Source organism: Eleutherodactylus coqui, chromosome 8 (assembly GCF_035609145.1).
Source record: "Eleutherodactylus coqui strain aEleCoq1 chromosome 8, aEleCoq1.hap1, whole genome shotgun sequence".
NCBI lineage: Eukaryota > Metazoa > Chordata > Amphibia > Anura > Eleutherodactylidae > Eleutherodactylus > Eleutherodactylus coqui.
This window is the reverse complement of record NC_089844.1, coordinates 123,504,643-123,521,181: the sequence shown is the minus strand read 5'-3', so window position 1 is coordinate 123,521,181 and position 16,539 is coordinate 123,504,643. Positions and strand designations below refer to the sequence as shown.

At 41.7% G+C, this 16,539-nt stretch overlaps 1 protein-coding gene across 4 annotated transcripts in view; it reads left to right on the top strand.

Moving 5' to 3' along the window:
* The window catches only part of LOC136576784 (cytochrome P450 2W1-like), a 94,394-nt gene that overhangs the window by 65,537 nt on the left and 12,318 nt on the right, over positions 1 to 16,539 (top strand). For all 4 annotated transcript variants that reach the window (XM_066576347.1, XM_066576350.1, XM_066576348.1 and 1 more), the window contains 6 exons: positions 7,345 to 7,507; positions 7,989 to 8,138; positions 8,399 to 8,556; positions 9,944 to 10,117; positions 10,509 to 10,656; positions 11,751 to 11,935. In XM_066576347.1, the coding sequence (XP_066432444.1) occupies positions 7,345 to 7,507; positions 7,989 to 8,138; positions 8,399 to 8,556; positions 9,944 to 10,117; positions 10,509 to 10,656; positions 11,751 to 11,935 (978 nt within the window). The remainder of the gene's footprint in view (positions 1 to 7,344; positions 7,508 to 7,988; positions 8,139 to 8,398; positions 8,557 to 9,943; positions 10,118 to 10,508; positions 10,657 to 11,750; positions 11,936 to 16,539) is intronic.

Here is a 16,539-nt window from a genome sequence, read left to right as displayed (position 1 = left end):
GGTGGACCAGGTACATCTATCTGATATTGTTCTTGATATTCTTAACATGAATTTGCAAAATATGATTGAAATGGCTGCGGCGGTTGTGGGGGGGGCCATATCATAGGATGAGCATGGCCGAGTGGGATGTCGCCCGCCTCCTGCGGGTGGACAAAGGTTATTAAAAGGACTTTGGTGCTGTAGACTGGAGTATGCAAGACTAAGTCTACAGGTTATATTATATTTGATTTTATTATATTTGGTAGACTTGAAGTGGACGGAGTGAGTCTACGTGTTATATCGGTTATGATATTTAATATATTATATTTGATTTTATTATATTTGGTAGACTTGAGGTGGACGGACTGAGTCTACATTTTATATATTTTATGATATTTAATATGTTTTAACCCAGTTTAAATAAATACCACGGCCTTTTAATCCAGATGCAGATTTTGTGTATGTTATTTTCTTGGTAAGATGAAAGATATTTGTAGCCTAAGATTCCATGAAGTGAAAGGCGCGCTGACTGTGCATGTTCAGCTAGCACTCAATACACAGTGACGTCACTGTAGGTGAAAGAAACAATCCCATAGTGAGGAGAACAAGAGGAAAAGAGATCCCTGTTCCTAGAATCAGTGGTGGTTCCAGTGGTAATACCCCAACCGATCAGCTAGTTTTACTGCGGAGGGGGGAATAGTGGCACTGTTGAAGTGTAAAATATAGGAGTACATCACAATTAATGGCTAACCATTGTGGTTTAGGACAAGATTATGTTTAGTGTACAATGGCTCAGTGATTTGTCATATTATATATATATATATATATATATATATATATATATATATATATATATATATATATATATATATATATATATATATATATATATATATATATATATATATATATATATATATGGTGAAAGCCCTCACCCACTGACTCACTCACTGATTGACTAATTCTCTAACTTCCCGATATTGTACAAACATGTAATTTGCAACGATTATTTTTTAGCTCTTAAATAGAAAAAGTATAGGGGTCACAACTTGATTATTCAATGAGAAGTGCAAAAGTAAATGCACCCCTATGTAATGTACCTAGTATAACTCTCTAACTTCCCGTTGTTGAACAAACATGAAATTCGGCAAAAGCATTCTTTAGGTCCTAAATATGAAAAGCAAAGGAGTCACAACTTGAGTATTCAAAGCTAAGTGCAAAAGTAAGCACACCATTATGTAATATACCTAATCTTGTTTTCTTCCTCCATATACTGAAAGACTGTAAAGAACATAAGGAAGTGGCGATTGACTACAGCGATGGAGCATTCCTTTAAGCTAAGAAGGGGCTGTAACTTCCAGTCTGGGGTTAAATTTGTATAAAAATGGGCATTACTTTTAAGGGTAAAAAGTGAGTAGAGTGGGAGGGGTGGCACATTCTGCAGAGGGACATCAGTACATGCAGTCTGAGGAGAATCTAACGCTTCTCTACGTGTATACTTTTTATTCTCCAGTTCCTTTGAAGTAACCACGACTTCATAAAATTCTGTGCAAACACCACAAACACATGTACCAAATTAACACAGGTAAAGCCGGGTATATCAGCTAGTATTTGATAAACCTGTAGACATGGTTCAATCTGTGCTCCCTGCACATGCTCGATTAATTTCTTACCTCGCTGTTAGGCAGAATGCTCACACGCCGGACTCTGGGCGGAAATCTCGCGGTTTAGCCGTCAATCCGCTGGTACAAAACCCAATGCGTTGCACTATATTAAAGAACCTTTTTACTTATTACGAAGGATTTTTCTGGAGTCTGTCCTTGCAAGCGCAGGGCATTTTTTCTCCTTGGTTGATTGTCACCACAACAAAGATGACAATTATTTCTTTACATGGGGGAGATCCACAATAAAATCCATTGATATTGATCCCCAAGGCCTGAATGAAACTGGATGTGGTTGAAAAAGTCCTAAAAGGGAAGATCATGGTGTCTGGTTGTGTGCACGTTACATCATTCTTACAATTAGGCCACCAAAATGAACAAAGCAATAGTTCAAGAGTTGTCGTAACCCCAAGAGGACCTCCAAATTTAGAATCATGGACAAGTTCAAGAACTTCAAGTCGAATAGAATTGGGGACATACACTCTATTTTCCTGCCTCCAAAACTCTTCCTTAAAAGAGAGATCCACATTCTTAGGATGATTGAGAAAAGTGTCATTTTGTTATCTGTCTTTGTACTTTATAAAAAAGTCCTTTGAGTCAATTATTCCCAAGAAATGTTTGGAGGACAAAATTGTACAGCCTGTGTTAGACCCCTGCTCCAGGTCAGCAAGAAACCTGGACAATCAGCCTTGCCATTTCTTGAGCCAGGCTGTTAAGAAATGGTAAAATAAATCTAGAGAAGAGCAAGGCCCATCATGCTTGTCTTGCTGCCAAGCTGTGCGGAAAAATTCAACTTTTTTGTGATCAGTAAGGAATACTACAGGATGATTGGCTTCTTCCAAAAGATGTCTCCATTCGGAGAAGGCGACTTTGATGGCTAACAGTTCCTTATTTCCAATGTCATAGTTCCTTTCTGCAGATGACATGCTATGACAAAGAAATGCACAAGGATGAAGCTGCATTTTATCTCAGAATCATTGTGACAAGATAGCTCCCACAGCAGAGTCAAAGGCGTCCACTTTAACAACAAAAGGCAAGTCAGGATGTGGATGGACCAGTAATGGTGCAGAAGCTTTTAATTTTTCAAAAGCATCCTGTACCTCAGAAGACTATGAATATGCTTTGACTTTTTGAGTAAAGTGATTGGTAAGATGATTTTTGAGAAGTCTTTTATGATTTGGTAAAATTCGCAAACCCTATAAAGCTTTGAACATGTTTTAAATTTCTTGGAGTAGGCCTCTCAACCAAAACTTTAATTTTACTAGGGTTTATACTCAGACTATCTGGGGAGATAAAATATCCAAGAAATTGAATTCTTGGTTGTGCAAACTCACATTTTTCCAGTTTGATATAAAGAATTCTTTTGGAGACGTTCCAAGATTAGCCTGGCATACTTACGATGCTCCTCCAAACTGCCTGAAAATATAAGAAGGTAACCAGGTATTCAAAATGTTCATATCTGGTTCTAATGCCAGTCTTCCACTCATTCCCTGGGCGAATCCGTATACGATTATAGGCCTATCGTAGATCTAGTTTGGTAAAAATCTTGGCAGAACAGAGTCTTTCCAGCAATTCCGGAATTAAGGGGAGAGGGTACAGATTTTTAACAGTAATTTTATTTACCGTAGTTCTTTGTAATCAATACATGGCAGCAAGGTAGAGTCTTTCTTCTCTACAAAGAACAAAAAGGTGCCTCAGCTGGGAATGAAGAAGGTCAAATGAAGCCCTCCTTTAAATTTTCATCCATGTATTCTCTGAGTACCTTTAATTCGGGTTTGGAAAGATTGTAAATTCGTTTAAAATGAATGGTTGTTCCAGGAAGCAATTCTATTGGACAATCATATGGCCGATGAGGGGGGTAGTCGATCAGCTTTTTTATTGCTGCTGATGTCACGGAATTCATAGTATTTAGGGGTGGGCAGAATCATCTGACAATTTTCCTTACAGTACTCACAAGGGAAGGTAAGAGTCCTTGAACCCCAGTCGATAGAAAGATTATGGATAGAAACCAAGGGATTCTAAGAATAACTGGAAACTTGGGGGAAGGAATAAGATAAAAACTAATATTTTTACAGTGATCAGGTTCAATACAGATTTATGGTTCAATTGTTTCATGACTTACAGGACCACAAAATAAGGTGATACATCCATTGTTTCCAAATCAATTGGCATGTGTTTACTCCTTGAAATGTTTATTTGAAGAGCGTATTTTTAAGTCAATAAAATTCCATCCTTCTGTGGTGCTCCACGATGACCAAGACATGAGGCCCACACTAAGGAGCTGGCGGGGGTAGAGGTGTCACTTGTCATGGTGGCTCTACCAGACTCCTCCCCAGAGGGATGCACGGAGCCTCAGCCAAGGCACTAGTAGGCCTCTTCCTGGTAACGTTGGGTGGCGGTTACCTGAATAAGTGTAGTGGACTAAATGAATTGTCACGCGTGACACCACAGTTCCTTCACACCATTGATTCTCCAGCAGCAGAATAAAGAGTCCACAACACACGAATGGAACTTGAAAACTCAATCACTGGGAATGGCAGTAACTGGTCAACTTAACTGTATACTTGAAGGCAATACAGCTTACTCGCACGTGTAGGAAAGACAGCTTTTCAGTAGACAGTCAGGGAGGAGAACACGTAATGAAACTGGGCCTACAGTCTAATTTATCTATAATTCTCTGCTCCTGGATACACACACTCCGGGACTCTCAATAACTCCTCAGGGGGACACAACACTCTGCCGACACTCACTCCGTATTCTTGAAGTAGATATTGCACAACAAACTCCTTTACTCCTTTCACTCCTCAGAGGTGGTTCCTAGGACGGTGGTAACCTGGATACCTCTTCTCCGCTTCCATCCCTTCAAAGCATGAGGATTGAAGGTACCCGCATGTGGCCGGCACTCTCCCTCCTCTCTCAGCCGTCGAGGTTGAAGGACCCCACCTTACTCTCAATCACTCATATTTATAATCAAACACCACGTGACTAGACAAACTTGTTACTTTTTCCAGACATGGCCCAGCCACTTTCAGACATTATATGGCATTGGTTAAGGAAACCTCTGTAAAGATAATGATCCCCCCATTGAATTTTCCTGCAACGGAATGCGAATATCTGAGCCAGAACTGTGCAAATCCAGAAGTTGCCTCTGTAAATTGGTTATTTCTTTATGTTAGTTCAATACCAAGGTTTGTAAATTAGAAAATTTTTCTTGGTAAGTGGCACCAAATTCCTGCAGTTCCGAAACTTGCTTCCTCAGGGTGGTCACAACGGCCTCCATTTTTGGGCATGATAATTATTGTAACGGTTCGGTTTGGGTTCAGAGCCTTAGTATTGCAACCAATGCAAGCAAAGCTTGTTGAGGGGAAGCCAGAGGTCAGTACATGGGTAGTATCAGTTGCAGTACAAAGGAGCAGACAGATAGCATAGTCAGGGGAAGCCAGAGGTCAGTACACGGGTAGTATCAGTTGCAGTACAGAGGAGCAGACAGGTACACGGGTAGTATCAGTTGCAGTTCAGAAGAGCAGGCAGGTGGTGGAGCTTGACTAAGCTTGGAGCACAAATAATCATGCAATGAGGAAGTGAAAGGGCCAGGCTTTTAAAGGATATGCAATCTTGGAAAACAGGGTGGAGCCAAACAGGAAACACATACAAGGTCATGCAGGGAAGTTATCCAAAGAGCTGGATAGCTCAGCAGGTAGAGCAACCGCCTGGAGTCCAGGAGATCCTGGGTTTGAGTCCTGACACTCTCAGGAGATCCCAGGGTCACACAAAATCAAAACACAGAATATTGAGACTTATCTGTCCAAACATGCTCCAGACTCTTTGCCCTATAAAGATTCCAGTCACTTAGACTGCAACCTCAGAGAAAAAGAGCTTCAAGAGGTAATGTGGAGTTTAAAGATAGGCCAAAGCCCAGGTCTAGACAGCTTTACAGCTAGATTTTCCAAAGTATGTTGGGACTAACTGTCCATTCCCCCTTTGGCTATTACAATTATTATGGCCCTTTAAGCCATAATAATAGTAATAGTCAAACCAGGGAAAGATCCCTCAATCTGCAGCAAATATATTGCTGCTTAATATAGGTACAAAAATGTTCTAAAAAATGTTAGCATCCCTATGTTCTAAAAAAGTTTGCATCACTTATGCCCAATCTGTTATATCATCCCTAATCCACAGAGAACAAGTGGGATTCATACCAGGTGGAGATGCCAGAGATAGCACAATTTAATCAATTTTCCTGATTTTGCGGACTTGCTGCTCGGGGAAACTCCTATGTCTGCTGGCGGTTGATGCAGAGAAAGCATTTGATATAGTCCACTGGGGGTTTTGAAAAAGATTGGACTAAACCCTGGTTCCTGAATTGGACATTGGCCCTATACCACAATCCTACGGCATGGGTCCAGGTGAACGTATCTCTTTCCGCGCCCCTAGCAAATCAAAAACGGTACAAGACAGGGCTGCCTCCTATCCTTTTTTTCTGTATCCTAGTGATGTAATCCTTGGCAAACGTGCTGAGGGAAAACCAAGATATTTGAGATTATGAGACTGATACTTCTGAGCACAAATTGGCATTGTTTGCTGAATATCTCTTAATATATTTGTCGAACCCTAGAATTGCCTCTCTGGCTGTTCTAAAAGATTTTTAAAAAAACAGCAGAGTCAGTAACTTCAAGGTCAACATCCATAAGTCTGAGATCCTGAACAGGTCCATCCCACAAGCTGAAGTATCAAATTTAGGGAAGTAATTTGCCATTCGTTCGGGGGATGATTGTATCAGATACCTGGGGGTTTCTCTGATAGCCAATCCAGACCAACTATTTGACCTGAATTATAAACTGATGCTATCATTGCTAGAGGCAGACTTGCAGAAGTGTCGGCCATTAACCCTCTCATGGTTTGGTAATGTTCTGAAAATGGACTCACTCCCTAAGTTTGTCTACCTTTTCCAGACTCTCCCCATTAGGTTGCCTAGGTCCAATTGTTCCCGTATCCGTAAAATGTCTCACAAAGCTACAACCATGAAATGTGTACTAGACATTTTTCATAACCGCTTCCCTAAGCTGTAGGTAGAACAGGAACAAAACTCCTCTCCACATCAGGCACAGGATATCTTATGGCACCCAGGGGGGATAGGCAGACGAGGACTGGATACCCCAACTTTCATAGGACAACTCTTAGGCTCATGGGATCGCTTTGTAGTGCGTATAGGATTGATATCATGACTGGGCCCACTTACAAACCTTGTGGGAAATCCTGATAGGCTGAATTTGCCTGGCAGATCGTCCCTGTTAAATAGGCTAAAGGCTTTTTTTCCACGTGTAAGAGATTTGATATCCGATTCCTCTTTCTTAGTCTTCATAGTATATCCATCATAGATCACTAAGGGGTTAAAGAGGTTGAATTAAAGGGGTGTAACAAGGGAAGGCTGGCAGGACATGTGCCCCACTGGTAGTTACAAGTCGGGTATACACCAACAAACTACCCCTGAAATCATGGCGACATAACATACAGTCTTCTGGGCAAGTCTAGGTATCCCTCTTCCCCCATCCAAGCCTTCATGCCCCTTCCAAAAATGGGATTTTGTCTCAAGTGTATTGAGACATAAATGCAATTGAGCAAAAAGGTGTATGCTTGCAATGTCATGAGTGGGAAAACATTTTATTCAACTGTGAAATATAACATTATTAATATTGTTTTCCAGCTTGCAAAGAAATATGGTCCAATCTTCTCCTTCCATTTTGGCTCCGCAAAAGCAGTCGTTTTTGTTGGGTATGAAGCCAATAAAGAAGCTCTGGTCAATGCACACTATAGTTTTGGAGATCGTGGTCCAATCCCTATTGCGGATAACTTTCAGCAAAATCATGGTAATTAACACCGTCACATAGTCTTTGTTTCTGCACATGAGAATAGGGCTAATCCCCCTGAACAGTGATAGCCCTTCAGATATTTCTAGACAGCTATTAAGTCTCCTCTCAGCCTTCTTGGCTGTACCCCTTGCAACCCTGTCCTGTGTATAACAAAATATTAAAATGAGTTCTAGCAGCTCCTGCATCCATCAACTTTTGTAGAGATAGGAACAAGATGCATATACCATAGAAGCAGTCCATGTTGCTTTTATGGGGCCCACAAGAGCTGCCATGAGATGCTGAGGAGGGGTTAGGAAAAGCACTAAGTACTTATCCGTTCTGTCCCAGGATGTGGTGACATGAATTTGTAGGATGTGAAGTGAATTTCATAAAGACTCACCTCTTTGTCAGAGAGCCAAGGCATGCAGGGAAAATCTAGGGAACTAGTAAAAGAAAGACCCATGTTGTGAAGTGTGAAATATGTACTCTTCTTCTCTAGGAGTGTTCTTATCTAATGGAGAGATATGGAAGGTAACCCGAAGATTTATGCTTTCTATATTACGAGATCTTGGGATGGGGAAGAGACCCATTGAAACCCGAATTATTGAGGAGCTACAGTTTCTGTGTGAAGCAATTCAGGCTTATAATGGTGAGTGGTCTTAGATACAACAGACCATGGGGTTTTTCTTGTAGGCAGTTTCTTACATGACTTTCAAAGTTTGGAGACATTTGTTCAATATAAGAACATGTCGTTGAAATATTCTGCAATGGTCATATAAGCAATAATACTGATCCTAGAATAATAGTTTGGTAAATGCTGACAAACAAATGACCAAAAGCACTAGTTATTGGCAGAACTGGGGATATTTGATCTTTTTGAGTAATACTAATTCTCCATATACATTCCAGGTAAACCTTTTGCTAAAAAAGTGTTGTATCTTGCTGCTCCTAACATAACCTTTGGAATGTTATTTGGGAGACGGTTTGTCTACGATGACCCAACTTTCCAAAGAATGATAACCATTATGGATGAACTTGTTATCAATATTGGTACACCAGCTGCAAAGGTAAAGTACACCATTAGAGTATCAATTAAAGCAGTGATTGATAAATCATTTGTATACAAGATAAAGGCAACAGCACATCCACATAGAGACAGGAGATGCATATGGATGCATAGCTGTAAATATTCAACACACATAAATACTGTTACATTCAAGCCGCATGCTAAGCAAATAATCAGGATAGGACATACAAGTTATCCAAAAAGTAAAAATAAACGCATTTTTTAATAACCCAGAGAGTAAAAAGTATGAATAACCAAACTAAAAATTGGGGGAAATGGGGAATCTTACCACAACTTACTAATATGAAGAATCTCTACCTAAAAGCTGGACAATTTCCTTGATGAGGGTGGCTCTATATCTGGAGCCTGGGGCAACCTTATCTGACCCTAGATGGTGAAGATGGAGGTGACGACTGACAGATGGAAATCACAGAAGTCACAGCAGGACAAGGCAAGAGATATCACAAAGCCCAAATAAAAGAATGATCACAGCAAATTTATCTGACAGTGCTGGAACTAGAGGATGTCAACAAGACCAGAACTCCACCAGGCAGCTGAATAACCATCGACCTTTGAGAGGAGGGGCTGGAATACATACAGTTTCATAATGGTTGATTTGCTGGATTTACATCATGCAAGAGAGGTGAAGTCGGACTAGAAGGTTTTGTCAGAAATGGGCATTTATATTACAGTTTAATCATACATTGCTGCTATGGTGTTGGTGTGGAATGAAGGTTGGGCATTTATATATCGGGGGGTCAGTGATACAATGTCACTTTGTCATTCACATGCATCTTATATTAGTCTTTGCTCTGCAGAATCTTTACTGTTCCAAAGCTTCTATCAGAATATTGCTGATTCAGATGCTCAACCCAGTTCTGACCAACAGGATTACAATCCACGCATGAATGTGACCTTATGTGGGTGAGATCTGATTAACCAAAACTCTCATAGGTTTTATAGCTGTAACACTGGCACAAACAGGTAATCGCCCATGCACACGGTAAAGCCACAGTACTGACTTACAGTGCAATGACACGTGAAGACCTCATGGTTCCATATTACAAAAGATGATAAATCTGCAATGTAGCCAGTTACATGGATCTTAATGGTGGTACCTTCTTCATAGACTTATAAGGATCGTGTTAGACTTCAATGAGATTGACCCAAGACTGCATACTAGGATTTTGGGATAATTACAAGGCATTATGGAAGATTAGGATCAGCCAAATTCCTACACATAGTATATTAGTAGCTGTGTGATATTTAGCTGACAGTACACAGTCATAATGTATCTGGGTCCCATCGATTATTGATTTATGTGGTGATATGAATTACAGATACTTGCTCATCATATATACGATTTATTGTCTGTCTTCCTCTTTCAGTGCTACAATGTCTTCCCAATACTGAAATATTTCGTGAAAGAACCCGCATTTGTTATGGACAGAATTCATCAGCTAAATGAAATTTTGAAGGTTCTCTTCAAGGAAGCAAAAGAAGTTAAATCTGAAGCTTCTTTCAGGACGTACACCGAAGCCTTCGTTCAGAAGGAGGAAAGGGTAAAGAGCTTTAATCTGTGTGATGAGTGATACAGAATATCCTTCATTGTAGAAAAATATAATTATAGTTTTCAGACACCAGATAGCGCACAGGTCCAATACTGCATGTGGAAATTACTCATGTTGCTGCTGCCCACATCTGAGGAAGGTCCTAAATTACTTTTACTATTGTAACTGTGCCCTTACTGTAACTAGCGGGTGACTACAATGTTGCCCATTATGAAATGTTGCAAGGAGCTTTGCAACCATCAGAGACACATGATCAGGTTGGATTTTGTTTTGTCATTTTTATCATAGGGGAACATTAAAGTCTCCTCTGAAGTGCAGTAATGTTAGTTGCTGAGAAGCTCCAGGCTAAGGCCACTCTCACATTATTGTCTTTGTCTTCTAGGAAATAGTTGCAGATGAAAAAGAGAAAATCTTTACAGAAAGGAACTTGTTGGCCTCTGCATTTGATCTTATGCTTGGTGGGACAGAGACCACATCCACGACGATACAGTGGTGTATTCTGTTCATGATGAAATATCCTCATATACAGAGTAAGTTAAAGGGAGCCTGTCACCCCGAAACAGCACCATAAACTAAGTTATAGTGCTTTTCAGGGAGGTTATGGAAGATGGGGGATGTATTTTTATACTCACCCACTCCCCCGCACCTGTGGCGTCCGTTGGTGATGTCTGCTCACAGTCTGAAAATCTGACTCATTCCAGGCCGCTGTACATGCACACTCCCATAGACATCTGTGGACTTCACAGCATGGCAACTGAGGAGCGGGTTATCATAAAAAATACATCCCCGCCTGCCCCCCCCCCCAAAACAGCAACATAACTTAGTTTCTGGTGCTGTTCTGAGGGGACTAAGGATGTTGTATATGAATAGTAATAATTCCATCTAACTAGTTCTGTTTTCAAGTTCCACAAATAATTTAAGTATTTTAATTACCGTGGGTAACCAAAGGGAGATGTCCAGTCCTAATAACTACACATTGTGTGTGCAGCCACTTGTGTAATGGCTCATTTACACAGCACGATTATCATTCAGAGCTGTTCAAATTCTGCGGGAATTTATACTGTAGTCATGCCATGTAAATGCATGCAGCGGCTGAGCAAGAGTTGTTCAGTTATTCAGTTTCTGCATGCAGAAAACTGAACTAGCTGTTCAGTGTGAACAGTAGTCGTTCGGTTCTGAGCGACTTTCAGCTTACATTGAATGGAGGTGGGCGGGGGAAGATCGCTCCCCGCCTGCTCTTTCTCCATGCTGGCTGTGCTCTGAGAGATGCCAGAGATGCTCTCTCCCGTGTAATAGCACAGGAGCAAGCATCACTGGGACATGCTGTCGGGCATCGTTTGCCTGACAATTCGTCCCGTATAAATGGGGCTTAACTTTATAGTGCTAATGACATTGCAGCCAGTCCACTCATGAAGAGGCAGTTCCATGTTGGAGAAAATGACACTCTGTAACGCTGAATAAGAGTTCGGGGGTATAGTCTGCAATGACACTTTATGTTGCAGTACCGGCAGTCATGGCCATGTCATGGCTCAGCATCTCAGGTCAAGGTTAATAGATGAATAGTGACAAGTCAATGGATGAAAGGAATATCACAATTTATTCTGTACATTTCTGTATTTTCCAGAAAAAGCACAAGATGAAATTAAAAGTGTGATAGGGCTTGAGCGCCCTCCTAGATGGGAAGACCAGAAAGTCCTTCCATACTGCTTGGCCGTAGCCCATGAAGCGCAACGCTGTGCTAATATCTTCCAGTTTTTCCCACATTTCACACCTTCAGATGTCCATTACAAAGATTATTTTATACCAAAGGTAATTCTTTATCTAGCAGTGTGCATAACAAAACATCACAAAAACGTCTCTCAAATTGTAAGACTACCTGCAGTTTTTTTTAAATGTACAGAATAGGTGATTCTAAGCATTTTTGCAATAGGATTTATTAGCCAATTCTGTACATTTTTCTTACAAAACCCCTGTACTGCTATGCAGTTTGGTGAAGACGGGGCTGAGAAATCCATCTTTATCTAGTTGTATAACAGTAGAGGGCGCTCCATCCAGATGTGTCTGCACTCATTGTATATAGAAGAGCTGCAGACACTGTTCTCTTACATTATTACAATTTATTAATGTCACTATTATATATCATTCTTATTTTCTTGAGGACTACTAGTATCAGAGGTAAAGCTATAGGGCAGAAGCCCACAACCTGCAGCCAGATAGAAAATGGTTGTGGGCGCCAACCATCAAGACAGACATATTAGTATGCATCCTGATGGTCCAGAAAACATGGCTGTCAAAAGACAACTGTAACCTTTAGATACAGAGACCAGACTATCATCGCAGTTCCTTTAACACTTTCCAATTTCCCTGCCACCCACACTCGCCCCAGCTCTTATTTATTTTGAGTGGGACAATTGGGTGGATTCATTAGAATTACTCAACTGAAACACTAAAAGTGAACTTCATGATGATTTTATTAGCCATTGTTTGAAAATTTAGCGTGAGTTAAAACGTATATTATATATTACACTGCAGGAGAGGTCGGACATCAGACTCTCTTGCATACTGTAATATACATATGCAGAAGACAGGTTGGATGTCGGACCTCTCCTACATAATGTTAGAAACGCGTTGGACCTCACCCGACATGGGAGCAATGCAGGAAAATCTTAATGTCGCACACAGTCCAACACTGCATTAGAAAGGGTTAATGTTGCTGTAGGCCTCTTGGTAGCCTCCCAGACCAATTTTCTTCTGGTCTTCTCACCATTTTTTGAGGAACGTCCACTTCTTGTTAATGTTAGTGTTGTGCCAAATTTAATCTACTTCTTGATGTCCATCTTCACTGTGTTCAATGGTATATGTAATGCCTTGGAAATGTTTTGGTCCCCTTCTCCTGACTGATCCCTTTCAACAATTGGATTGCTTTGATGATTTATTTACCAAGAGTGCAGGTGAACCCCTGATTGATTAGTTTACTAAAAGTATAGGTGAACACCTAAAAGGATTTGGTTACCAAGAGTATAGGTGAACCCTTGAAAGATTTATTTACAAAGAGTGCAGGTAAAAACCTGAAAGATTTTTTGAGCGACAGCTCGTTTTTGCTTAATGGGATCCAGGTGGCAGTCCATCGACAGGCAAGCTACCGCCTGCCCCGGCCCCTGCCTCTCCCTGAGGGACTTTTTAACCAGTGCCCCAGGAAAAGACAGCATGAACTATGAAGAAATTAGAGTGGCCAAACCAGGCACTGTTTCACCCCGCCCAGGACCTCGGCCTTTTCCCACACCCTCATTCGGACACCCACATCCACGTCCTCATCCTCGACCCTTACCCCTAGTTTTCATCATGTTGTATAATGCACTGCATCAAAATGCTACGCAAACTGCGAGGTATTTTACGTACACTTTAAGCCAAAAATAGTGTAAAATGTATACAGTCTTGTTATATTGTGCTGATCGAAAGGACAGACTGTGTATTTTGCATACGCTTTAAGCCAAAAATAGACAGTGTAAAATGCATACAGTCTTGTTACAGAGTTTGGATCGACAGGACACACACAGGGGTATTTTGTGTAGGTTTTAAGCCAAAAATAGACAGTGTAAAATGTGTACAGTCTTGTTATATAGTGTGGATCAACAGGACACACCCTTTGGCCTATTATGCAAATACTTTCAACCAAAAACAAATAAAAAAATGAAAAATGAGGAGTTTTGTTAGTTCCTATATATTTTGTGTACACCAGTAGCAGTATGCTGTATAGAACGAGCAACAGTATGCAGGATAAAGCCGGGATGCTTGTAAATACTTTGTGCGCACTAGTGGTCCCAGGCAGCCAAACTGATGATGCACAAAAAGTGGAGTTGTAGTCCTAAAAAGGACTGTTGGGTTCAAATAATTCCAATCCCATGCCACCTCTGTCACAAATTTTCATGAGCCACAAACGTGGGCATAAAGGGGACTCCGATGCCAGTACTTCTACACATCTCCGCAATTCAACAACCCATTCTAAAACAAATGATTTTTTTACCCACAGTGCCGGTGAACCCCTGAAAGATTTGTTTATTAACAGTGTAGTTGAACCCCTGAAAGACTTTTTTACTCAGAGTGCAAGTGAATCCCTGAACGATTTGCTTACCAATGGTATAGGTGAACCCCTAAAAGGATTTGTTTACCAAGAGTATAGGTGCACCCTTGAAAGATTTGTTTACCTAAAGTGCAAGTAAAAACCTGAAAGATTCTTTGAGCGACAGCTCGTACTTCCTGAATGGGATTCAGGTGGCGGTCCACCGACAGGCAAGCTACTGCCTGTCCCAGCTCCTGTCTCTCCGAGGGGCTTGTTAACCAGTGCCCCAGGGAAAGACATCATGAACTGTAAAGAAATTAGTGGCCAAAGATGGACACCTCGCTGGGATATGTTTCCATACGCCGTGTGACCCTGTTAAAATTGTGCTTCATAGTTGACAAATCGCAGACAAATTAGTGTATGATTTTAAGTGCCATCCCATGTCACCTCCGTCGCAGCATTTCATTAGCCACAAACGCCAGCATAGGGGGGACTCAGAGGCCAGTAACTCTACATTTTAATAAAGAAAACAAACCACTATTAAAAAAAGAAGAATTTTTTTTTACGAAGATTGCAGGTGAGAACCTGAAAGATTTTTTGAGCGAGAGTGCAGGGTATTTGTTTACCAAGAGTATAGGTGAACCCCTGAAAAATTTGTGTGCCAAGAGTGTAGCTGAACCCCTGAAACATTTGTTTAGCAAGAGTATAGTTTAACCCCTGAAAAATTGGTGTACCAAGAATATAGGCGAACCCCTGAAAAATTTGTGTACCAAAAGTATAGGTGAACCCCTTAAAGATTTGTTTACTCAGAGTGCAGGTGAACCCCTAAAATAATTTTTCTTAACATAGAGCTCGTACTTGCTTAATGGGATCCAGGTGGCGGTCCACAGACAGGCAAGCTACCGCCTGTCCCAGCCCCTGCCTCTCCCCGAGGGGCTTTTTAACCAGTGCCCCAGGGAAAGACAGCATGTACTATGAAGAAATTAGAGTGGCATGACCAGGACAATTCATTCCGTTTCGGTGTCAGATAGCTGGACACTGCGCTGGGATACATTTGTGGACTCTGTGGGCGTATGAAGCTGGAACCAGCACGTTTGCTGAACTCTAGTAGTAACCTCCTCAAAATTGGGGGTGAGAACCTGGAGGCGGCCCTCATAAGAAATTGTTTACAGTGAGCCTGGAGGCAGTCCTCCGAAAAAAATAGATTTTACAGAGCCTTTTGGCCCTCTGAAAAATTGGTTGTTCAGCGTGCTGACATGCTGGTTTAGAAGGAGTAGGAGGATCAGAGAAGGATAGACCAAGCAACTTCTCCCCTTTTTTGGAGGTAATAGAGGGTACATGGTTCTCCAGTTCTAACTTAAAGATACTTTATGTTAAGCTGCTTTCCATCAGTGGAGAAGAGAAGTCTGGGGAAATCCAGGCTTTGTTCATCTTAAAAAGTGTAAGCTTGTCGGCGCTGTCAGTTGACAGGCGGGTATGCTTATTCGTGATAATCCCCCCAGCAGCACTAAACACCCATTCTGATTACACACTAGCGGCAGGGCCAGCCAGCACCTCCAAGGCGGACAGCGCAAGTTCGTGCCACGTGTCCAGCTTTGACACCCAATAGTTGTATGGAGCAGAGGGATCACGGAGGACATTAGTACGGTCGGCTATGTACTCCCTCACCATCTTTTTACACTGTTCCCTCCTACTCAGCCTAGACTGGGGAGTGGTGACAGTCTAGCTGGGGTGCCATAAAAATGGAAAAGGCCTTGGAGAGTGTTCCCCTGCCTGCGCTGGACATGTTGCCTGTTACCCTCTTCTCCCATGCTAGTTAGCCCACTGAACTACATCCTCTACCGCTAGCATTGTTAGATGGGAACTTAGTATCCGCTTTTCCACCAGGGCCTTGTGGTAATTGCATCACTCTCATACTCCTTTCCTCTTTGGGAATGAGAGTGCAAGGGTTCTCCTTATACTGTGGGTCGAGAAGGGTGAACACGCAGTAATCTGTGTTGGCCAGAATGCGTCTAACGCGATGCTCACAGGAAAGGCAGCTTAACGTGAAGTCAGCCATGTGTGCCCGAGTACCAGTACGCAACACATCGCTGCGCTCACTAGGAGGATGACTTTCAGTCTCTTCCTCCTCCTCCTCCTCTTCAGCCCATACATGCTGAAAAGATGTGAAGGAAGTAGCATGGGTACCCTTTGCAGTGTGGGCAGCAGTCTCTTTCCCCTCCTCCTCCAATACGCGCTGAGAAACAGACCTGAGGGTGGTCTGGCTATCAAGTGATGTATTGTCATCCCCCATCTCCTGTTCTATCTGCAAAGCGTCGGCCTTAATGCTTAGCAGCGACCTTCTCCGCAGGCA